This window comes from Trichomycterus rosablanca, chromosome 19 (assembly GCF_030014385.1).
Source record: "Trichomycterus rosablanca isolate fTriRos1 chromosome 19, fTriRos1.hap1, whole genome shotgun sequence".
Lineage (NCBI taxonomy): Eukaryota > Metazoa > Chordata > Actinopteri > Siluriformes > Trichomycteridae > Trichomycterus > Trichomycterus rosablanca.
In genome coordinates this window covers 21,736,058-21,753,774 of record NC_086006.1, presented here as the reverse complement: position 1 = coordinate 21,753,774, position 17,717 = coordinate 21,736,058, and the positions used below count along the sequence as shown (strand labels likewise).

General features: G+C 37.6%; 2 protein-coding genes across 2 annotated transcripts; both read right to left on the bottom strand.

Annotated features, from left to right (window-relative positions):
- Window positions 1–117: 117 nt before the first annotated feature.
- Window positions 118–3,578, bottom strand: ttpal (tocopherol (alpha) transfer protein-like). Its single transcript, XM_063015564.1, has 4 exons — window positions 3,124–3,578; window positions 2,692–2,885; window positions 2,491–2,601; window positions 118–1,833 (listed from the first exon to the last, which is right to left on the bottom strand). The coding sequence occupies exons 1-4, from the start codon at window positions 3,563–3,565 to the stop codon at window positions 1,567–1,569; spliced, it is 1,014 nt and encodes a 337-aa protein (XP_062871634.1). The 5' UTR covers window positions 3,566–3,578; the 3' UTR covers window positions 118–1,566.
- Window positions 3,579–13,851: 10,273 nt separating this feature from the next.
- LOC134333907 (ubiquitin hydrolase B-like) lies at window positions 13,852–16,102 on the bottom strand. Its single transcript, XM_063016073.1, has 8 exons — window positions 16,089–16,102; window positions 15,883–15,982; window positions 15,536–15,618; window positions 15,305–15,418; window positions 15,026–15,084; window positions 14,604–14,644; window positions 14,379–14,442; window positions 13,852–14,230 (listed from the first exon to the last, which is right to left on the bottom strand). Exons 1-8 carry the CDS (start codon window positions 16,100–16,102, stop codon window positions 14,088–14,090), a joined length of 618 nt encoding a protein of 205 aa, XP_062872143.1. The 3' UTR covers window positions 13,852–14,087.
- Between the last annotated feature and the right edge of the window lie 1,615 nt (window positions 16,103–17,717).

Sequence of the window (17,717 nt, the reverse complement as noted above, 5' to 3'; positions counted from 1 at the left end):
TTTCATTCAGTCACTGCTTATTCTAGGAATGTATGAAAGACTAGAAACTACGTATTTGAGATGCTAGTCCCATTAAATGTGCTGTACCAATGAACAAAGATCTACAACAGACAACAGTTTCATTCTGAAAATTCGGTAACTGTTTATTGAGCTTATTTTTTAAAATCAAAACATAATATTGATAGACTTACAAAAATGTAAACCTTACTAGGTTACAATACTTAGAACACCATAAAGTTCCCCATAGGACAATAAATAAATGTATTTGATATTTAGAATAAAAATATAATATCAGCTAACCTACACATTGATTCACAGAACATTAAACTGTCATTATAAATTTGGCAAGAAATAATAAGTTCTGAATTCCATTGTGAACCAAGTTCTGAACACATACCTAACCTAACACACCAAGCCTGAACAGAAAACAAAAGGCATAAACATGAAACAGAAACAGCGCAAATGCACATTAGTCAAACTGTGCCCAATCATTCTTTAAGCTTCATGATAGATTAGAAGATAGAAGGCATACACTCATAAGGGACAAGTATATCATTAATGTCTTTGGATTGAAATGATTTCTGCAACTATTGGAACAATTGTTTGTCCATTGAAGATTTTGTCCAATAAAAAATGTCTATTTTATGAAATAGTTTGATAAATCTGCTGGGTCAAAAATATACAATATTAATTGTATGGTGTAAAGTGTTCCTTTTATGTCATTAAGTTCGTAATTATGATGCTGGTGAGTTCTGTGCCCATATTAATAGGACTAGTTTGACTGCATCTATCAGACTGAGCTACAGGCATTACAACAGGTCTACAGACCTCTATACAGATCTTAAAAAGTCAGGAATGGCACTTTTAAGCTTTCTTTGTGAAGGTATCTGTCAAAACAATTGTCTATCTACTTGCCAAAGTCATGAAGAAACCCCTTTTTGGATACAACTGGGTTTTTCAGCAGAACAATAAACCAAAACAAACATTAAATTGTGTATTTATGGACCAGATTTTGTGCCCAGGGATACAGTCATGCTGAAACGGAAAATGCCCTTTTCAAAGTTGATGCCACGAAATTGGAAGCAATGAATTTCTCGTATAGAATTGATTTTATGCACCTGTTAGCAATGAGTATGGCTCAAACACCTGATTAAACCATTATTAGGAGAAGTGACCACATTCGTGTATGTGAACGTTTCACTTCAACTGTATATAGGTAACATCTGCACATGTAATCACACAGTACAAGCTTACACAACAACACACTGATATTTTGATCTCAAACAACATCAAATCTGCATCCCTCAGATATTAATAAACAACGTTCCAATTAATCACCTTGATAGGACCAGCCCTGAAATATCACATTTTAAGCATTAATAATGCTCATCATTAAAAAAAACTTGAACTCCAATGAAAAAAAAATGCTGTGAGCAGCTTGTAACTAAATAATACTCTTTAAATACCTTTAAGTTAACAGCATTTAGCATAATGAAGTATTTAAGAAAAAATGATATTTTAACCGTTGATCATAATAAAAAAATCAACATTTAAAGCAGACAGGGTTTAGTAGCAGTAGTATAGTTGTGAGCGTAAGCCTCTGTAAGAGTCCTCAGGATGTTCGCCATATAGGAGCTCAGAGTCAGGCAGTAGCGCCCCCTCAAAAGGGCTGGGCTGGCAAAACTCAACAACAAACTCCTCCTCAGCTTCCAGCAGTGTGCGAGACCAGGCTGTCATGTCCAACCGCCCATCTACACCACCATACTCCTGTGGTAGCACAGAGCGAGGGATGACCCGATGAAGAGATGACAGGTCCGAACCATGCAAGACATACTGAAAGACAGAAAAAGTTCATGTGTTTTGTATATCGTTACAGTAGACCATATGTCCAAAGCAGTTGAGCAGTGTGTTGGACAGGGCATATCAAAACCATGGGCATTATTACAGGTCTGATCCTATTATTGTGCCCATTTAGTTAAAATTGTATTTTTGATGTCTGTTACTGATTTAGATTAGAATGCCTGTCAAGCAATCAACATTTAAATTCATTTCAAATATGTTCAACTGGGTTGAGATCAGGCTTCTGTGCAGGCCACTGAACCTTGTTAGACCCTGTTTTGTTTTGCCCACTATCTTGGGGATCATAGGGGAAGGAGGGTGTCCAAGACCCCACAATTGCATGACTGCATGTCTACCACAGTTGAGCATAGACAAAAAGCTGTCATGGTTTAGGGAGTCTTTTCAGCTGCTGGTACTGGTAAGCAGCTAAAAGTCTTTTTTTTTTTAAAGGAAAAGCTCTCATACAAATAAGTTACTTTATCTATTTTTTGTTGTAAGCTCATTTCATACTAATATTTTCTTGTTAAAACCATTAAAGCTTAACATTTTACATGTTTAAACATTCTTTAAATTGTAATACGTTATTATTAAATTGCACGTAATTGAGTAATTGAATAAGAACAACATGATGGTTAGAAAAAAGTCAGTTACCCTTTCAGCCATCTTCTCTTTTAAAAACGGCCTTATTATTGCAAATATCCCCTTGAAGATTCTGGGCTCGTTTATTATATTGACTGCCTTTATTCTGATGGGAAATCCGTCCTGAAATATACAATCAAATACACAATTTAAACTTCACCTTTTTAGCAATAAAAAATACAACTATATTATATGCTCATAGCAAAGGCATACCTGAAGAATGCTAACAACTTTCTTAGCTAGAAGCGGGCCTGGATTAGAGGCCTGAGACAAGCCAACTCCAGTGTAATCCACCAGGATGACAATTCCATTCACCTGAGTCTCCTCAGGTTGGATCAGCTTTTCTAATGTCAAATAAATGGCTCGTATGTTGTCCACAAATGGATAGTCATTTGGTGTCCATTTTCCTGCATATTGAAGAATAATGCAGGGTTAAATTACCAGATATGAGTTATTTCTAATTTTCCACTTTCTAATTGCATCTCTTTTTGCATTTTGGATCATATAACAGACCACAGCACAAGAAAAATAAAACTGTGAAACATAATTTCATTCATTTAAAAGATGAAGGTATCAAACATACATATCACCAATGAAATTAAAAAATAAAGCTTGGTCTTAATGAAAAAGACTTGATGAACTTACCTGGCCGTAAGCATAAGATGTAGCGGCCTTGAGGATCAGGTCTTGGCAGAACAGTGAGGAAACCCAACTCGAGTACATGCTTCACTGTGGAGGGCCTAAGGTCCTGAAAGACCTCAGGCCAGGCTCTTCTGCTGCTATGGTAGTTAAGAAGCAGCTGCAGTGCTCTGTCGTAGTCGAACTTCCTGGCCCGGAGGAAGCGCAAAAGGAAGGTGTCGTCCAACCGTGTCCTCAGATTGGGATGCTCCTTTAGAATCATGTCACGCAAAGCTTGCACATCCCGAAGGCGCCACTCAGGCTTCTCCTGCAGCTCCTCTCGTGCTTTTGCCTCCAGCTCTGGTGTCAGAGTGCACAAGTAGATAGGTGGCGGAGCAGTGGGAAATCGTACATCCAACCCTGGGTCTGTTGGAGGACCTGGATCAGTGTGGTCACTCTGATCTGCCATTACCGGTGGGTGTATGTGTGGGGGGTAGATAGGCAAGGGTATTCCTGCCTTGTGCCTAGTGTTTTCCAGTGGAGATGGACCTGCTGCAACCCTGACCAGGACAATGTGGTTGAAATGAAAAAGCAAAAAATTAAATTAATTATATGAGATGATGCAACCTTCCAACTGTACTGCATATACTTTTAATAAGAAAATGCAGTCATATACAATTCAAATTATCTTGTAATGATTTTACATTTAAGAGCTTCAAAACTTTGGATGAAGTGAAAGAATTTTTACAATGGGGAACTACTGGCACACAGAAGTGTTTTATTACAGTATGACTGAGCTACTTGAATTTTCAGGTTGGTAAAATTAATAGAACTGTTTAAAAAGTGACATTCCATTTCTAACTGCTAGGAAAGGAATACAAATGCATGAAATTGAATTGAGGATCATGTGTTATTCAGAAATCACATGTTCACATGTTTTATTAGAATATAATAAAATAGAATAGAATATAATCTTTATTGTCACTATACACAGGTACAATGAAATTTCGTATGGCATCTCTCCAGTAGAGGTAGTAGCAGCAGTATAGAAAAAAATGGTAGCAGTAAAAATCACAAAAAATTATTTACTCTTTAAAAAAAATTACACTCTGCATAAGTAATGTACATGTGTATTTATAAATATTAAATACTGTATGCAGCATTTATTTTTTATTTACTTGTTTTTGCAGTATGGCTGCATTACCTGAATTTTTCAGGTTGGTAATTAAGAATTAAAATAACCTATTGTTATTTGTTTTGGTTATTATACGAATATTAAATATTTCATATTAATTTACATCATTTTGAAAAAATATGAATTAAGGGCAATGCCAATAATGATTATTTTATTATTATTTATTAGGATTTTAATGTCATGTTTTACACACTGTGGTTACATTCATGACAGAAATGGTAGTTACTCATTACACAAGGTTATATCGAACACAGTCATGGACAATTTAGTGTCACCAATTCACCTCACTTGCACTTTGGACTGTGGGAGGAAACCGGAGCAATCGGAGGAAACCCACGCGGACATGGGGAGAACATGCAAACTCTGCACAGAAAGGACTCGGACTGTCCCACCTGGGGATCGAACCCAGGACCCGGACCAATGTCAATACTTATTAATACGTTAAACCTGAGTTAACATCTTTCTCTTGTGTAGGAACTTCTATCTGCTAAACATGAGTGAGTGGGTGACAAACCAGGTTCATGATGTTTAACATACACGTGGGCGTCTGTGGATCTTTTTCTTTTGTGTTTTTACATAAACGGATCTCTGGCTTTAAAAGGCTGAAGAACCACAGCTGTATATGATGCTCTAAATGACGCGGATACACAGATGTGTGGGATCTCAGTCTTTTTGGTATACAAGGTTCAAGGTTGCTCATCTACTTGGCTGTAGCATATTAAAAAGAAATACAATTGAGTTTGACTTCATCTTATTCCTACCGTTCTGAACAAAGTACCGTTTAAATATAAGAAACCGATTATAAAATAAATGCTGTGAAAACTCACCTTTAAAGCAAATCTGCAATCAGTTCCGTGTACAGAATCACCGCGCTCTGCCATTGGCTGCACTGCATCAGCTGAGCAATGACGTCACTGGAACGAGTGTTGCCATAGCGGGTATAAATACACAGCAGAGTGACCTATACATGATAATGACCGACTATCCATTAACAGTGGTGTATAAAGTACAAGTATCTTACCAGAAATATACTTTGATAGAAGTAAAAGTCACCTTTTAAAAATTTTACTTAAAGTATCTGATGTTTAATGTACTTAAGTATCAAAAGTAATTTTCTGATATTAAGTAAGTAAGTAAGTAAGTAAATTTTATTTATAAAGCACTCTTAAAACAACTTACGTTGACCAAAGTGCTGTACATCGAATAAGCATACATAACACAACATTATATTAAAAAAGTAAGAACCAAATAAAAATACAGAGTAAGAGACAAAATAAAACAGATAAAAATAGACTAAACAATTATAATTACCACAGCTCCTCACTGTTCAAATGCCAGCTTATAAAGGTATGTTTTTAGGAGTGATTTAAAAACAGCGGCCGAAGGTGCTTGTCGAATATTAGGAGGTAGAGTGTTCCATAGCCTCGGAGCATAAACTGCAAATGCACGATCACCTTTTAGCTTCAAACGAGCCCTAGGAACAGTCAACAAGTTCTGAGTGGCTGATCTTAAAGATCGCTGTGCGGTTGCGGGAGAAAGCATACCACTGAGATAAGCCGGGGCTTGACCATTAAGCGCTTTAAAAACAAATAAAAGCACTTTAAACTGAATCCTGTGCTGAACAGGCAGCCAATGTAGTGAGGCAAGGACTGGTGTAATATGGTTTCTTTTCTTGGTATTAGTCAGTAACCTTGCTGCTGCATTCTGGACTACCTGCAAGCGCCGCAACAGAGACTGACTAATCCCAATATACAGAGAATTACAGTAGTCAATTCTTGCAGAAATGAATGCATGAATAACTTTTTCCAGGTCAGAATAGCAGAGAAAAGATTTAATCTTCGCAATATTTCTGAGCTGGAAGAAGCTATTCCTTACCACAGAGTTGATTTGTTTATCAAATCGGAGGTCAGAGTCAAAGATAACACCAAGATTTCTCACAGATGTTTTGACACATGTAGACAAGTGACCAAGGTTATTGGAGACACTATTGATGTGATGAGGACCCCCAAAAACGATAACCTCTGACTTGCTTTCATTCAGCTGAAGAAAATTGTCAGCCATCCACCTCTTTATGTCCTCAAGACAACTGCTAAGAGATGTTAACGAGCCATTGTCATTCGGTCTAATGGGAAGATAAAGCTGTATGTCATCAGCATACAGGTGAAAGCTGACATTGTGCTTCCTAATTATTTGACCCAATGGCAGCATATAGAGAGAAAAAAGGAGGGGCCCTAGTATGGACCCTTGTGGAACACCACAAGAGACATCAGCAGAAGAAGAGAAATAGCTGCTAATATTCACTGAAAAGGTTCTATTCTTAAAATAAGATATGAACCAATTCAGGGCCTCTCCCTGTAACCCCACCCACTTTTCCAGGCGACCAACAAGTATGTCATGGTCAACAGTATCAAAAGCAGAACTAAGGTCCAATAAAATGAGGATGGCACAATTTCCCTCATCAACAGTAAGTAGTAAGTCATTTGTCACCTTCAGAAGAGCAGATTCAGTGCTGTGCATAGACTTAAAACCAGATTGAAAAATCTCAAAAATACCATCTCTACTCAAAAATGGTAAAAGCTGAGAATATACAACCTTTTCCAGTAATTTAGCCAAGAATGGTAATTTAGAAATCGGCCTATAGTTACTAACCACTGTAGCATCAAGATTATGCTTTTTGAGCAAAGGTGTAACTACAGCATGTTTAAAGCATGCTGGAACAGTACCAGTGGCAAGGGAAGTATTAATGATATCCAGGACAAAAGGTCCTAATATATCAAATGTCTCCCTAACTATCTGTGGGGGCATCACATCAAGTGGGGAGGTTGTTGGCTTTGTTTTCAGCACCAAATCTGTTAATTCAGAGATTGAAACAGCCTCAAACTTTTCAAACACACCTGGGCACGGCGGTGGAAGTGGAGAATCTATACCCAAGTAAGTAATGCCAGACCTAATTGTTTCAGTTTTTTCCACAAAAAAGTTCAAAAACTCTTCACATACTCTAGAAGAAGGAACATTTCCAACTTCGGGTGATGATTTAAGTAAAGAATTTATTGTACTGAACAGTACTTTAGGTCTGTTGTAATTTTTGGCAATTATGCTTGAAAAGTATGCCTCTCTAGCAGACTTAACAGCTAGCTGATAGTCTTCCAGGCAACCTTTAAAAATATCCAAACTTACTTGCAATCTGTCCTTTCTCCATTTCCGTTCCGCTCTTCTACAAGCCTGTCTAATTTCCTGTGTGGATGCATTTAACCAGGGCTGAACTTTTGGTTTTAAGCGTTTAAATTTCATAGGGGCAAGAGAATCCAGAACAGTTGAACAGTTATAATTAAAAGAAGTAACTAACTCATCCACATTAGCATGAGTCTGACCATAGTTGGGCAATTTTAACATGTCAGAAAAGGCTCTGGAAAAATCGTTAGATGTGGACGAAGTGATAATCCTTGACCAGTGCCCTAAAACAGGAGCTGGGAAATGCGCAGTTAAAGTTGAGCTAAAGACTACTGGCATATGATCAGAGAAACTAGCCTCCTCAATATCTAGTTTGTCAATATCAAAACCAGATGAAAACACCAAATCAAGTGTGTGACCTTGCATATGGGTGGGCTTATGAATATGTTGAATAAAACCAAAAGAGTCCAGTAGCTGATTAAAATCATTCACCTGATATTTATCAGGGCAGCAGACATGAATATTAAAATCACCAAGAAGCAGAATGCTGTCAGACATAGGTACAATCATAGCAAGGAATTCAGCAAACTCAGTGATAAAGTCGCTGTTTTGTTTTGGAGGTCTGTATACTACTGCACAGAGTAATGGAAGAACAGAGTGAGATTTAAAAACCAGTGCTTCAAAACTTTTAAAAGTCCCAATATTCAGCATTTGGCATCTCAGACGCTGTTTAAAAACCACCGCAACTCCTCCGCCTCTACCCGTATTCCGAGGTAAACTGAAGAAACCGCAGTCTACTGGGCAAAGTTCCAAGAAGGGGGCGGAGTCGCTAGCCGATTCACCACCTGTAGCCCATGTCTCAGTTAAAAACAACAGGTCCAAACCATGAGAAGTGAAAAAGTCATTTAAAATAAACGTCTTATTATGGACAGAGCGCGCATTTATCAGTGCCATATGGACTGACACAGAATGAGACTGCAGTAACGGTGTGTATTCCAGTGCTCTGAGATTGACAGTATTAACTCCTCTGTTTCTGGCTCGGAGTCTCTGCCGTGGCTGGAGGTGTGTAGCGGGCTGATCAGGAACCACAGGTACCAGCCAGGTGTAACGCGGTTCGAGACTACACGGAGATACTCCATTGGGAGTATACGGCGCATGCCGAGAAAACCCCACTCTACCATCCGAGCAGTTCCTTACTCTCACTGGGACAAGCTTTCTCCGGGAGCCCCTGTGAATATAACGAGGCCGGCGAAGGAGTCCAAGCTGTTTGATGACTAGAATACACGATGGAGTAGTGTAATTGTTGAACTTCATCAGCTGGTCAGCAGAATAGTTCAACATTGTGCCGATCGCAGGAAAACTCACCCACCGTTCACCACGTAACTGTAAATTGTAATCCAGACCGTTTCAGGATGTGAAGAAAACGTACCAGCGTCCGCGTCTTTTAAAATGATCCAACACACACACACCACAGTCTTTTAGTATCCAACAGGCGCTGAGATTATCCGATGAAAAAGAAATAAAGCAACAGGAGCGGTAGCAATAACATGAGTATGTACAAAGATAAAAATGAAAAGAAAATACGATAAAAATACAATAAAATATGATAAAATACGATAACGGTAGCGGCAGCCAGATGCGCCAGCGTCCACCATCACCATGGCAATTAGTAGTTAAATGTATGTATTAAAAGTAGAAGGAGGATAAGGATGTACTTTATTTGTCATATATACATATACAGTTGTACAGTACAATGACATTCTTTCTTCGCATATCCCAGCTGGTGTTGGAAGCTGGGGTCAGAGTGCAGGGTCAGCCATCGTGCGGCGCCCCTGGAGCAGACAGCATTAAGGGTCTTGCTCAAGGACCCAACAGTGGCTGCATAGCAGAGCCTGGATTTGAACCGCCAATCTTCCGGTTGATAGCCCAAAGCTCTACCACTGTCCCTAGTACAAGTAGTACTTGAAGTACAAGTATAATCAGCTGTTGACATTACTTGTTTGAAATTGAAATTTAATTGTTTTTTTTACCTCATTACCAGCCCTAAATTGCCCTGCTCCAACTTTTTGGAATGTGTTGTAGACCTAAAAAGCATGTATACACTGATCAGGCATAACATTAAAACCACCTCCTTGTTTCTACACTCACTGTCCCTTTTATCAGCTCCACTTACCATATAGAAGCACTTTGTAGTTCTACAATTACTGACTGTAGTCCATCTGTTTCTCTGCATGCTTTGTAAGCCCCCTTTCATGCTCTTCAATGGTCAGGGGAGCCCCACAAAACTCTCTACAGAGCAAGTATTATTTAGGTGGTGGATGATTCTCAGCACTGCAGTTACAATGACGTGGTGGTGGTGTGTTAGTGTGTGTTGTGCTGGTATGAGTGGATCAGACACAGCAGCGCTGCTAGAGTTTTTAGTGGTCCTGGGAGAGTCCTGACCATTGAAGAACAGCTGATGCTGGTACCAGACATTCACTCATTAATTAGGAGGCTGATCTGGATGTATAAGACAGAAAGCTAGTGAGAAATCGCACACGCCGAGTCCATCGGCATTGCTCATCTCTCTTCAGCAGCTCTCCAGACTGACTGGCTATTGAATTAATGTTTGAGAGAAACTAACAAATTTCCATTAAGCAAATCACATTTTATCACAAAATAATAAAAAAAGAATAAAATGAGAAAAACGATGTAGGAATATACACCGATCAGCATAACATTATGACCACTTCCTTGGTTCTACACTCACTGTCCATTTTATCAGCTCCACTTACCATATAGAAGCACTTTGTAGTTCTACAATTACTGACTGTATTCCACCCTGTTCTTCAATGGTCATTATTTTGATGGTGGGTCATTCTCAGCACTGCAGTGACAATGACATGGTGGTGTGTTAGTGTGTTGTGCTGGTATGAGTGGATCAGACACAGCAGCGCTGCTGGAGTTTTTAATTACAGTGGCCACTCACTGTCCAACCAGTATATGTTCAAGAACAATAAAAATATTAAAGAAAAAAACAAAGCCAGAGGATTTACAAATCATTTGAAATCCTTAGAAATGTGTTATTTTTTATATAAATCTAAAGTACTTTAAGACAGTTAGCAGTCTTGTTTAATTTATTGTTTAAAGAGGGGCTCAAGAAATGTACTGTTTGCAAATATGTATTCAAATCAAAATTTATAAAAGAAATAAAAGATTTTTTTTAGCATTTAGCTAGTAATATAATTAGGTTAATTATATAAGATTCAATTGGCTGAAAGAGAGGTTTATCAAATATATAAAAAATACATTTGCTTTTAATTGGAATGTCTTTACCAGTTTTTTTTTACCCAAATCCCAGAACACATCCAACCAAAAGGAAAAGGTTTAGACACAATCAAAGAATAAGTGATCAATCGACTCACTAAACTTTTTACAAAAGACAGACCGATCAGAGATGGTAATAAATCGACTTAATCTAGCATTAACTGGGTAACATCTGTGAAGTATAGTAACTGTACAAGTTACCTCAGCAAAGATCCACATGATGGCGCAGAAACACCACAAAACACGGTTAATTCGGTCACATTTGCGTTTATTATCAGAACTCATAAATACCGAGTACATATTATTATTTTCATATATGGAACTGCAATTAATTATTTAATTTAAATATAAATAAGCAATATTATAATACGCATTAATATGAATGATGTGAATCCTGAGTCGGTTTAGTGATTCGGTAATTCATTACTAGTTGCTCATAGGTCACGTGTGTTTAGTGATCGTTACGTCACCGATGCGCCATTGTGGATATATCAGCAGAGACACGTGCATTACTTTTTTACTTTTTTACTCTTTCATAGCAGTGAAAGCTGGAGAAGCAGAAGTGAAATAAGAGGAAACCATATAGAGAATTCAGGATTGTAGGGAGCGTTATTTGGATAAATGGATAAATATGTTAACAGCATTGATTAGCTAAGTTGGTTGCGAGCGGGTGGAACAGCGACCATGTAGCAGTTTTAGCGGCTTATTTTGCACAAAGAGTACTTAGTTTTTGTCTGTGTCTGTTTACAAGTACAAATAAAATACATGTAAATTTTACATTAGTGTATTTGATTACTGTCCTGATTTGTTCACACAATGATTCTTTAGTCTAGATGATGGTTCACTTGCAAAAATGGGTCTTGAATGCGAAAATTCGCCCGATCTGTTTGTGCAAGTGGGTAGTTGTAGGGAAATGTTGCTATGAAGTGTATTCGTCTGTTGTATTATTGGATTAGGTAAAGGGTATTACTAGAAAAGTGCATCATGCCAATCAGGCCTATAAATACATACAGCATGTAGTCCTAATTATTGTCAGAAAAAGAAATAATGCAAATCACGCTTAATGTTTGTCCATGGCTTTGTTTCCTTGTTGCCACTTTTAAAGCTAGCAGAAATGTACTGTATATTTATCTTCCCGATTAAACGTTATCTTATATCTAATTAATATTTTTTTTAATTCTTCTTTCATTTCTGACAAAAAGTGTTCATTTCTGTAAGTTTCTGAATTCTTTGCTTTGTACGTACAGAAATAGGGGCAATTTTAATGGAAATGATGATGTAAATTATATGTAAGTAAAGTACGAACACACCTTACGCACTTTGCGCACCTTACGCAAATTCGAACTACGCTAAAAACCTAGGTCAGGTTCGTGAATCGGTTGGTAAATAAATTGATATAAACAGTATACCTGTACTGTGTATTTTTTTTCCAAACGTAAAGCCTCGCTGAGATACCACTGCTGCTTAATATCACCATCTTGTGGACAACATCCGTGTGTACAGCATTCCACTTACTGTTGATTATATTTATGTTTATATAAACAATCTGTCACATTTGTGTGACATTTATTTCATTAACTGTAAATAAATAAAAAAGATTCATTTATGAACTTATTTTTAATTATTTTAATGAAATACTATTAGTATTTTTAACAACTTTATTGAACATTATGTGTATTACATAAGAATACATCAATCACAGCCAAAATGTAAAGTACACAGTGAAAATTAGACAATTATTAACAAAAAATTGCTCGATGTAATACAATTAATAAAAAAGAAATAAAAATTAAAATAGCTAAGGCAGGAATTTATAAATAATACCATTCAATGATTGCTATTAACCTTAAGGGATGGAGAAGTTTTCTAGCAGTGTAAAGTACCTCTTGTTTTCACATTTTTTTGTTTTAATGTATTCATGTATGATATAAATGATGCCTTAAAGTGTTGAAATTTGGTCTATTCTTAATTTAAATTTACAACAATGAATGTGATATCTGGATAATATTAAGAGAAGGTTGACAATATAAGTCTCATCTGAATTCAATGTCACTTTCAACTATTACAAATAGAAAAAATTCAATTTTTTCATTTAAAGTTGTAGCTAGTTTTTCTATTAATAAAATTATTTAAATCAATCCAAAAGATTGAGCAAAATGAGCAGTCCCAAAATAAGTGAATAAAGGTTTCTTCATATTTGTGACAGAATGAACATTCAGTATTTATATCTTTTTCACATTTAGCAATAGTTTTATTGAGTGGGTAACATCTGTGCAGAATCCTTAGAGTTACTTCCCTTACCTTATTTGTGATAAAACATTTCTTTGGTAAAAACCATGTTGTTTTCCAATCTATATCATAATATAAATGATTCCAAAAGAATATTGATTGCAGCTGGTTTAGATATTATATTTCTTTGAACAATGGTTCTAACACATAGGTTAGTAGTTTTATCATTAAGTAGTGCACATTCACATATAAAGAGTTGATTAGGGGATATTGTAGGAATAATACAGTTTTTCCCTTTTGGGAAACTCCACACAGAAAGGACCCAGACCACCCCACCTGGGGATCAAACCCAGGACCTTCTTGCTGTGAAGCGCCAGTGCTACCCTCTTAGCCACCATGCCAGGGCTCCAATTAAATTGTAGTAACATCTCGGGCAGTATCAGTAAAAACAAAATGCACATCAGCTCACTTTTGGGTGTCATATCAAAGGCATTGATATTTTACATTTTGATTTTTAATAAATTAGCAAAAATGTCCAAAAACCTGCTTTCACTTTGTCATTGTGGGCTATTTTGTGTAGAATTTTGTGACAAAAAATTAAATCAATCTACAGTATTATAGAATGCATCTATAATGTAATATAATGTGGAGAAGGTGAAAGATGTGTGCAGACTTTCTGACTTGACTGTATGATTGTTATGCTTATAACCGGTTGACATAAACAGCTATTTTTTTATTTTGTATAAATTTTTGTCTGGTTCTTGCTTGGCACTGCAGTCATAACTTGACTGAAATGTAGCAGTGTTTTCTTTTATAGTCTATTCATAAAAGAACACATTCCACAAATTCTAGTTCAAGCTAATTTATTAAAGTTATTTATTGAACTTTATCCTGGTCAGGGTCACAGTTGGTCTGATTGACTGGGTGAGAGGCAGGAAACACCCCGAACAGGTCGCCAGTTCATCACAGGGCAGACACACACAGTCACACTTAGGGCAGGTTTTAGTAGCTCCAGCTGGCCTGACTGCACATCTCCTCGTTCTGGTCTTCAATACAGGAAAGCTGCTGAATCTGTAAAACATTAAAGTGCTCACAGCAGTTCATAGATTAAAACATAAGCACTTTTCTGCCTTTTGTTAAGAATGTACTCCTCTGTTGTCAGTGAGACTTCATCATCATCGTATGACAGCCAGAGATGGTCGGTCTGGTTGAAGCAGTCACATGTGTAATGTCCTGACGGAGACAGAAACAGCCTGAATTAGAATTAATGTGTTAAACCGAATGTGTAAACAAAGCCATGACAGAAATATTTGAACAAATCTATATGTTTAAGCACACTTGTTTGTCCATACTACATGTACTAGTGTGTGAGAGATGTTACCTGAGTGTATGGTAGATCCATAATGATTCAGCACACTGATCAATGAATAGCTGGCACACTGATCCTGGAAAAAGGTAAACACATATAATACAGACACCCTGCAAATGTACATCCTTCTGTTTATATTCTCTAAGATTGCTTCTGTCCTATTTTCTACACAGATTTTAACATTCTAGCTCTCATAGATATATAACTCTTATATATTTCTCTCTCTCTCTGCCTCACCACTTCATGCCTGTCTGTTCTCTCCTCAGCTTTCCTGTATTCTACACAAAGATGGATGAAACACAGAAAGGTAATGGTAGCTAAGATAAGTTGCTCTAGCAGTGTGTAATACAGCCTTGAATCTTTAAATGTGATACTTTACAGAATTATTGATAAGCTGATATTAAGCAATGCTACATTGTGTGTTTTCAGTGGATGCACATTAAAATTTGTACATCCTTTAACCTGTAATCCATGGGTTTTCTTCTTTTGGCCCATGGACTATTTGTGACACATGGATTTGCAACCTGCACTTAGGTAGTACTGTACTGTACCTATTGTAACTGAACAATATTGCATTTATGCATCACATGATACCAGCTTTTGTCCACTTTGGTGGCCAAACTAGCAAACAGAGGTTCATTCAGTGGTTCGTAACTGACCTGTTGAGGTCAAATCCGTATCCATGGTTTTATTTATTATATCTTCTTGGGTAAGATCACTGTAAAAAATAAGAAACTGTCAGTATAAAACTCCTTTTACACTTAAAACCTAAAACATTACCTTTACCATTTATTCTTGCAGCCATCAATCAGTAATTAAACAGGTTAACCCTATTATCACAATATCACATCAGCAATATGTGTGATGTACAACGTGTGTGTGTGTGTGTGTGTGTGTGTGTGTGTGTGTGTGTGTGTGTGTGAGTGTGTGTGTGTAACCTCTGCCCAGGCAGTCTCAATTGTAATTTTCGGTCGATCTTGACACTGTTGAGCTGTTTCCTCAGTTTAAGTTTTGCCGAAAGCTTAAATCTCTTTAGCTGCAAGACCAGATACCTGCAGAGAGAAAGAGAGGGAGTAATAATTACTCACCAGCTGTTTGTATGTTTGTGCTTTTGTTGTGTTTTTGTGCTGCTCACTGTTAGCATTAGAGCTCACAGTGTATCAGCTCACCTGGGCAGCGAGTAAAATGTCCACCTGCAGCTGGCAGAGGTGCAGTTACAGACCACACATCTGCATTCAATTTCCTCCTCATCCTAGATAAGCACCCATCCACAAACACACACATGCAGATACACACACATATATAAAAAATCTTTTGTAGGGGTCAATTACAGGGTGATGGGGCAATGCTGTAATCCACTTCTGTGTCACTGTATCAAGTCAGCTCCTGTTTAAAATCACAATCATGCAGATTGAATATTTAAATTGGGTGTGAATTAATGTGTCACAGTACGATGCATTAGCAACCTGTCCACTGTGTACATGTAGAAACTTTCACATCTATGTGGGTCACCTACCCTAAAAAAGAACTCAAGGCAATCTTTAACTGATCCATTTTCTACAAGAGCCAGAGAGAGGTGATTGTAGTCCTCAGTTCTTCTTTTCTCAGCTCCACACCTGCATACACACACACACACACGTGCAGTAAGTAGATATGTAATCTATAGTGTTAATAAAAATGACAGACTGTGAGAATATTTTGTCAGTGGTTCTTACCCTTTGCATGTGATTATACATGCAAGCTGAAAGCTAAAGTTTGCTTTAACTGGGCAATCAGAAGCTCTGCCCCCTGCCCAGCTTACTGCATGCTCTATTTGTGTCAGACAGTGGAACATAAACTGGTGTGCATCCTAAACATGCAAAGATTATACATATATTTAAGTACAACATGTACCAACACACAACAGTACAACAGATCACGAAGTTTCCAGCTCAGTACAGTGCCTTAAAAAGAATGTATTCTTTGTATCGGATTGTATATTTTATCTCAAAGTTTGTGTTATGAAACATTATGCATTATTATCCATATGTCAAATCAAATAAAAAAATGAAAAAAGATTGTATTTAATTGTATATTTATTGCATGCACATTTCATTTGAATAGTAGCTTTGATCTGGCAGATTGACCTGCTAAATGAATTGATTTACACCCTTGATATTGACAAATTATGTGAAAAAACATTTAAAAGTGAACACTATTGTAAGGCACTGTTAGTATTTTCTGTATAGGTATGATGTGTAATGTTTTCTCACATTCTGGTCGTCTGGTGTGAATTCGGGATTGGTGAGAGCAGCTTTATTAATCAACCTCAACATGACAGCGTTCTTGAGATTCCAGTTGGAGCTCTCTCTCATCAACCACAGTCCAGCAAAATACCTGCAAGTGCATAAGACACACTTTACCTGAGACCATCTCTGATTCTACCCTCTAAATGCAGAGATGCAAACCAAATCATTTTCTAATTATTTTAAGGAAATAGTATCTTGTATCCACTGTACTGGTCCACCACTGCTGAGATCTGAACGCAAATCTCAGCTGTGCTAGCAGGGCACACAGACATGATTGGCTGTATCTTTTGACAAGAATGAGCCAAGGGATTTCTCATTACTCTGGTGGCTACCTACATGTGCCTGGACAATAATTGTGAACATTGGAGGGCAGTGTGTGACCAAGTGTAACTTCCTCTGCTGCTGCACTACCCCTGCCCTGACTGAGGGGAGACATAGACCATCACATGCCCCCTTAGTCAGCATGCAGTCTGCGGCCACTTCTTTTCACCCACCAGGGGAAAAGTCTCACAGAGAGTAGTATTGCCTGTGGAGTGTCACGTACTGATGTCTTCATCCATCTATTGCACAGGCACCTTGACCAGCCAGCTGAGACCACAACTGCAGTAGCAGTAAGCAAGGACGGATTAAGGATAGTCCGGGCCCCTGGGCAAAGCGTTGTTTCTTTTTCTGTTATGAATGATTTGTATTGTATCAATTCATCTGCTAGGCTCATGTTCAGATCTGAAGGATATGCTGCAGCGAGTGAGTTAGCCTTTAAAGTGAGCTTACTGTTGGACATATTGTCAGGCATGAAAAGAACATCAAATAGCTCAGTTAAGTGTGTGTATGCATTCAAACGGTGGTTGAGACAGGACACAAGTTTGTCAATGACAACATTGAAAGTTTCGATCCGAAACTTGTCCTATCCGTTAAATGCTACACCTGGCTCTGCACTATCATCAGACATGATTTTGCGCTTCTTTGTACGCTGGAGGTCATGCCTGTACTCTTGGGAGACAGCAGTGGTGACATTTAAAGCTGCCCCTTCAAACACCTCAAAGTTATCTCTCTGTGCTGCCAC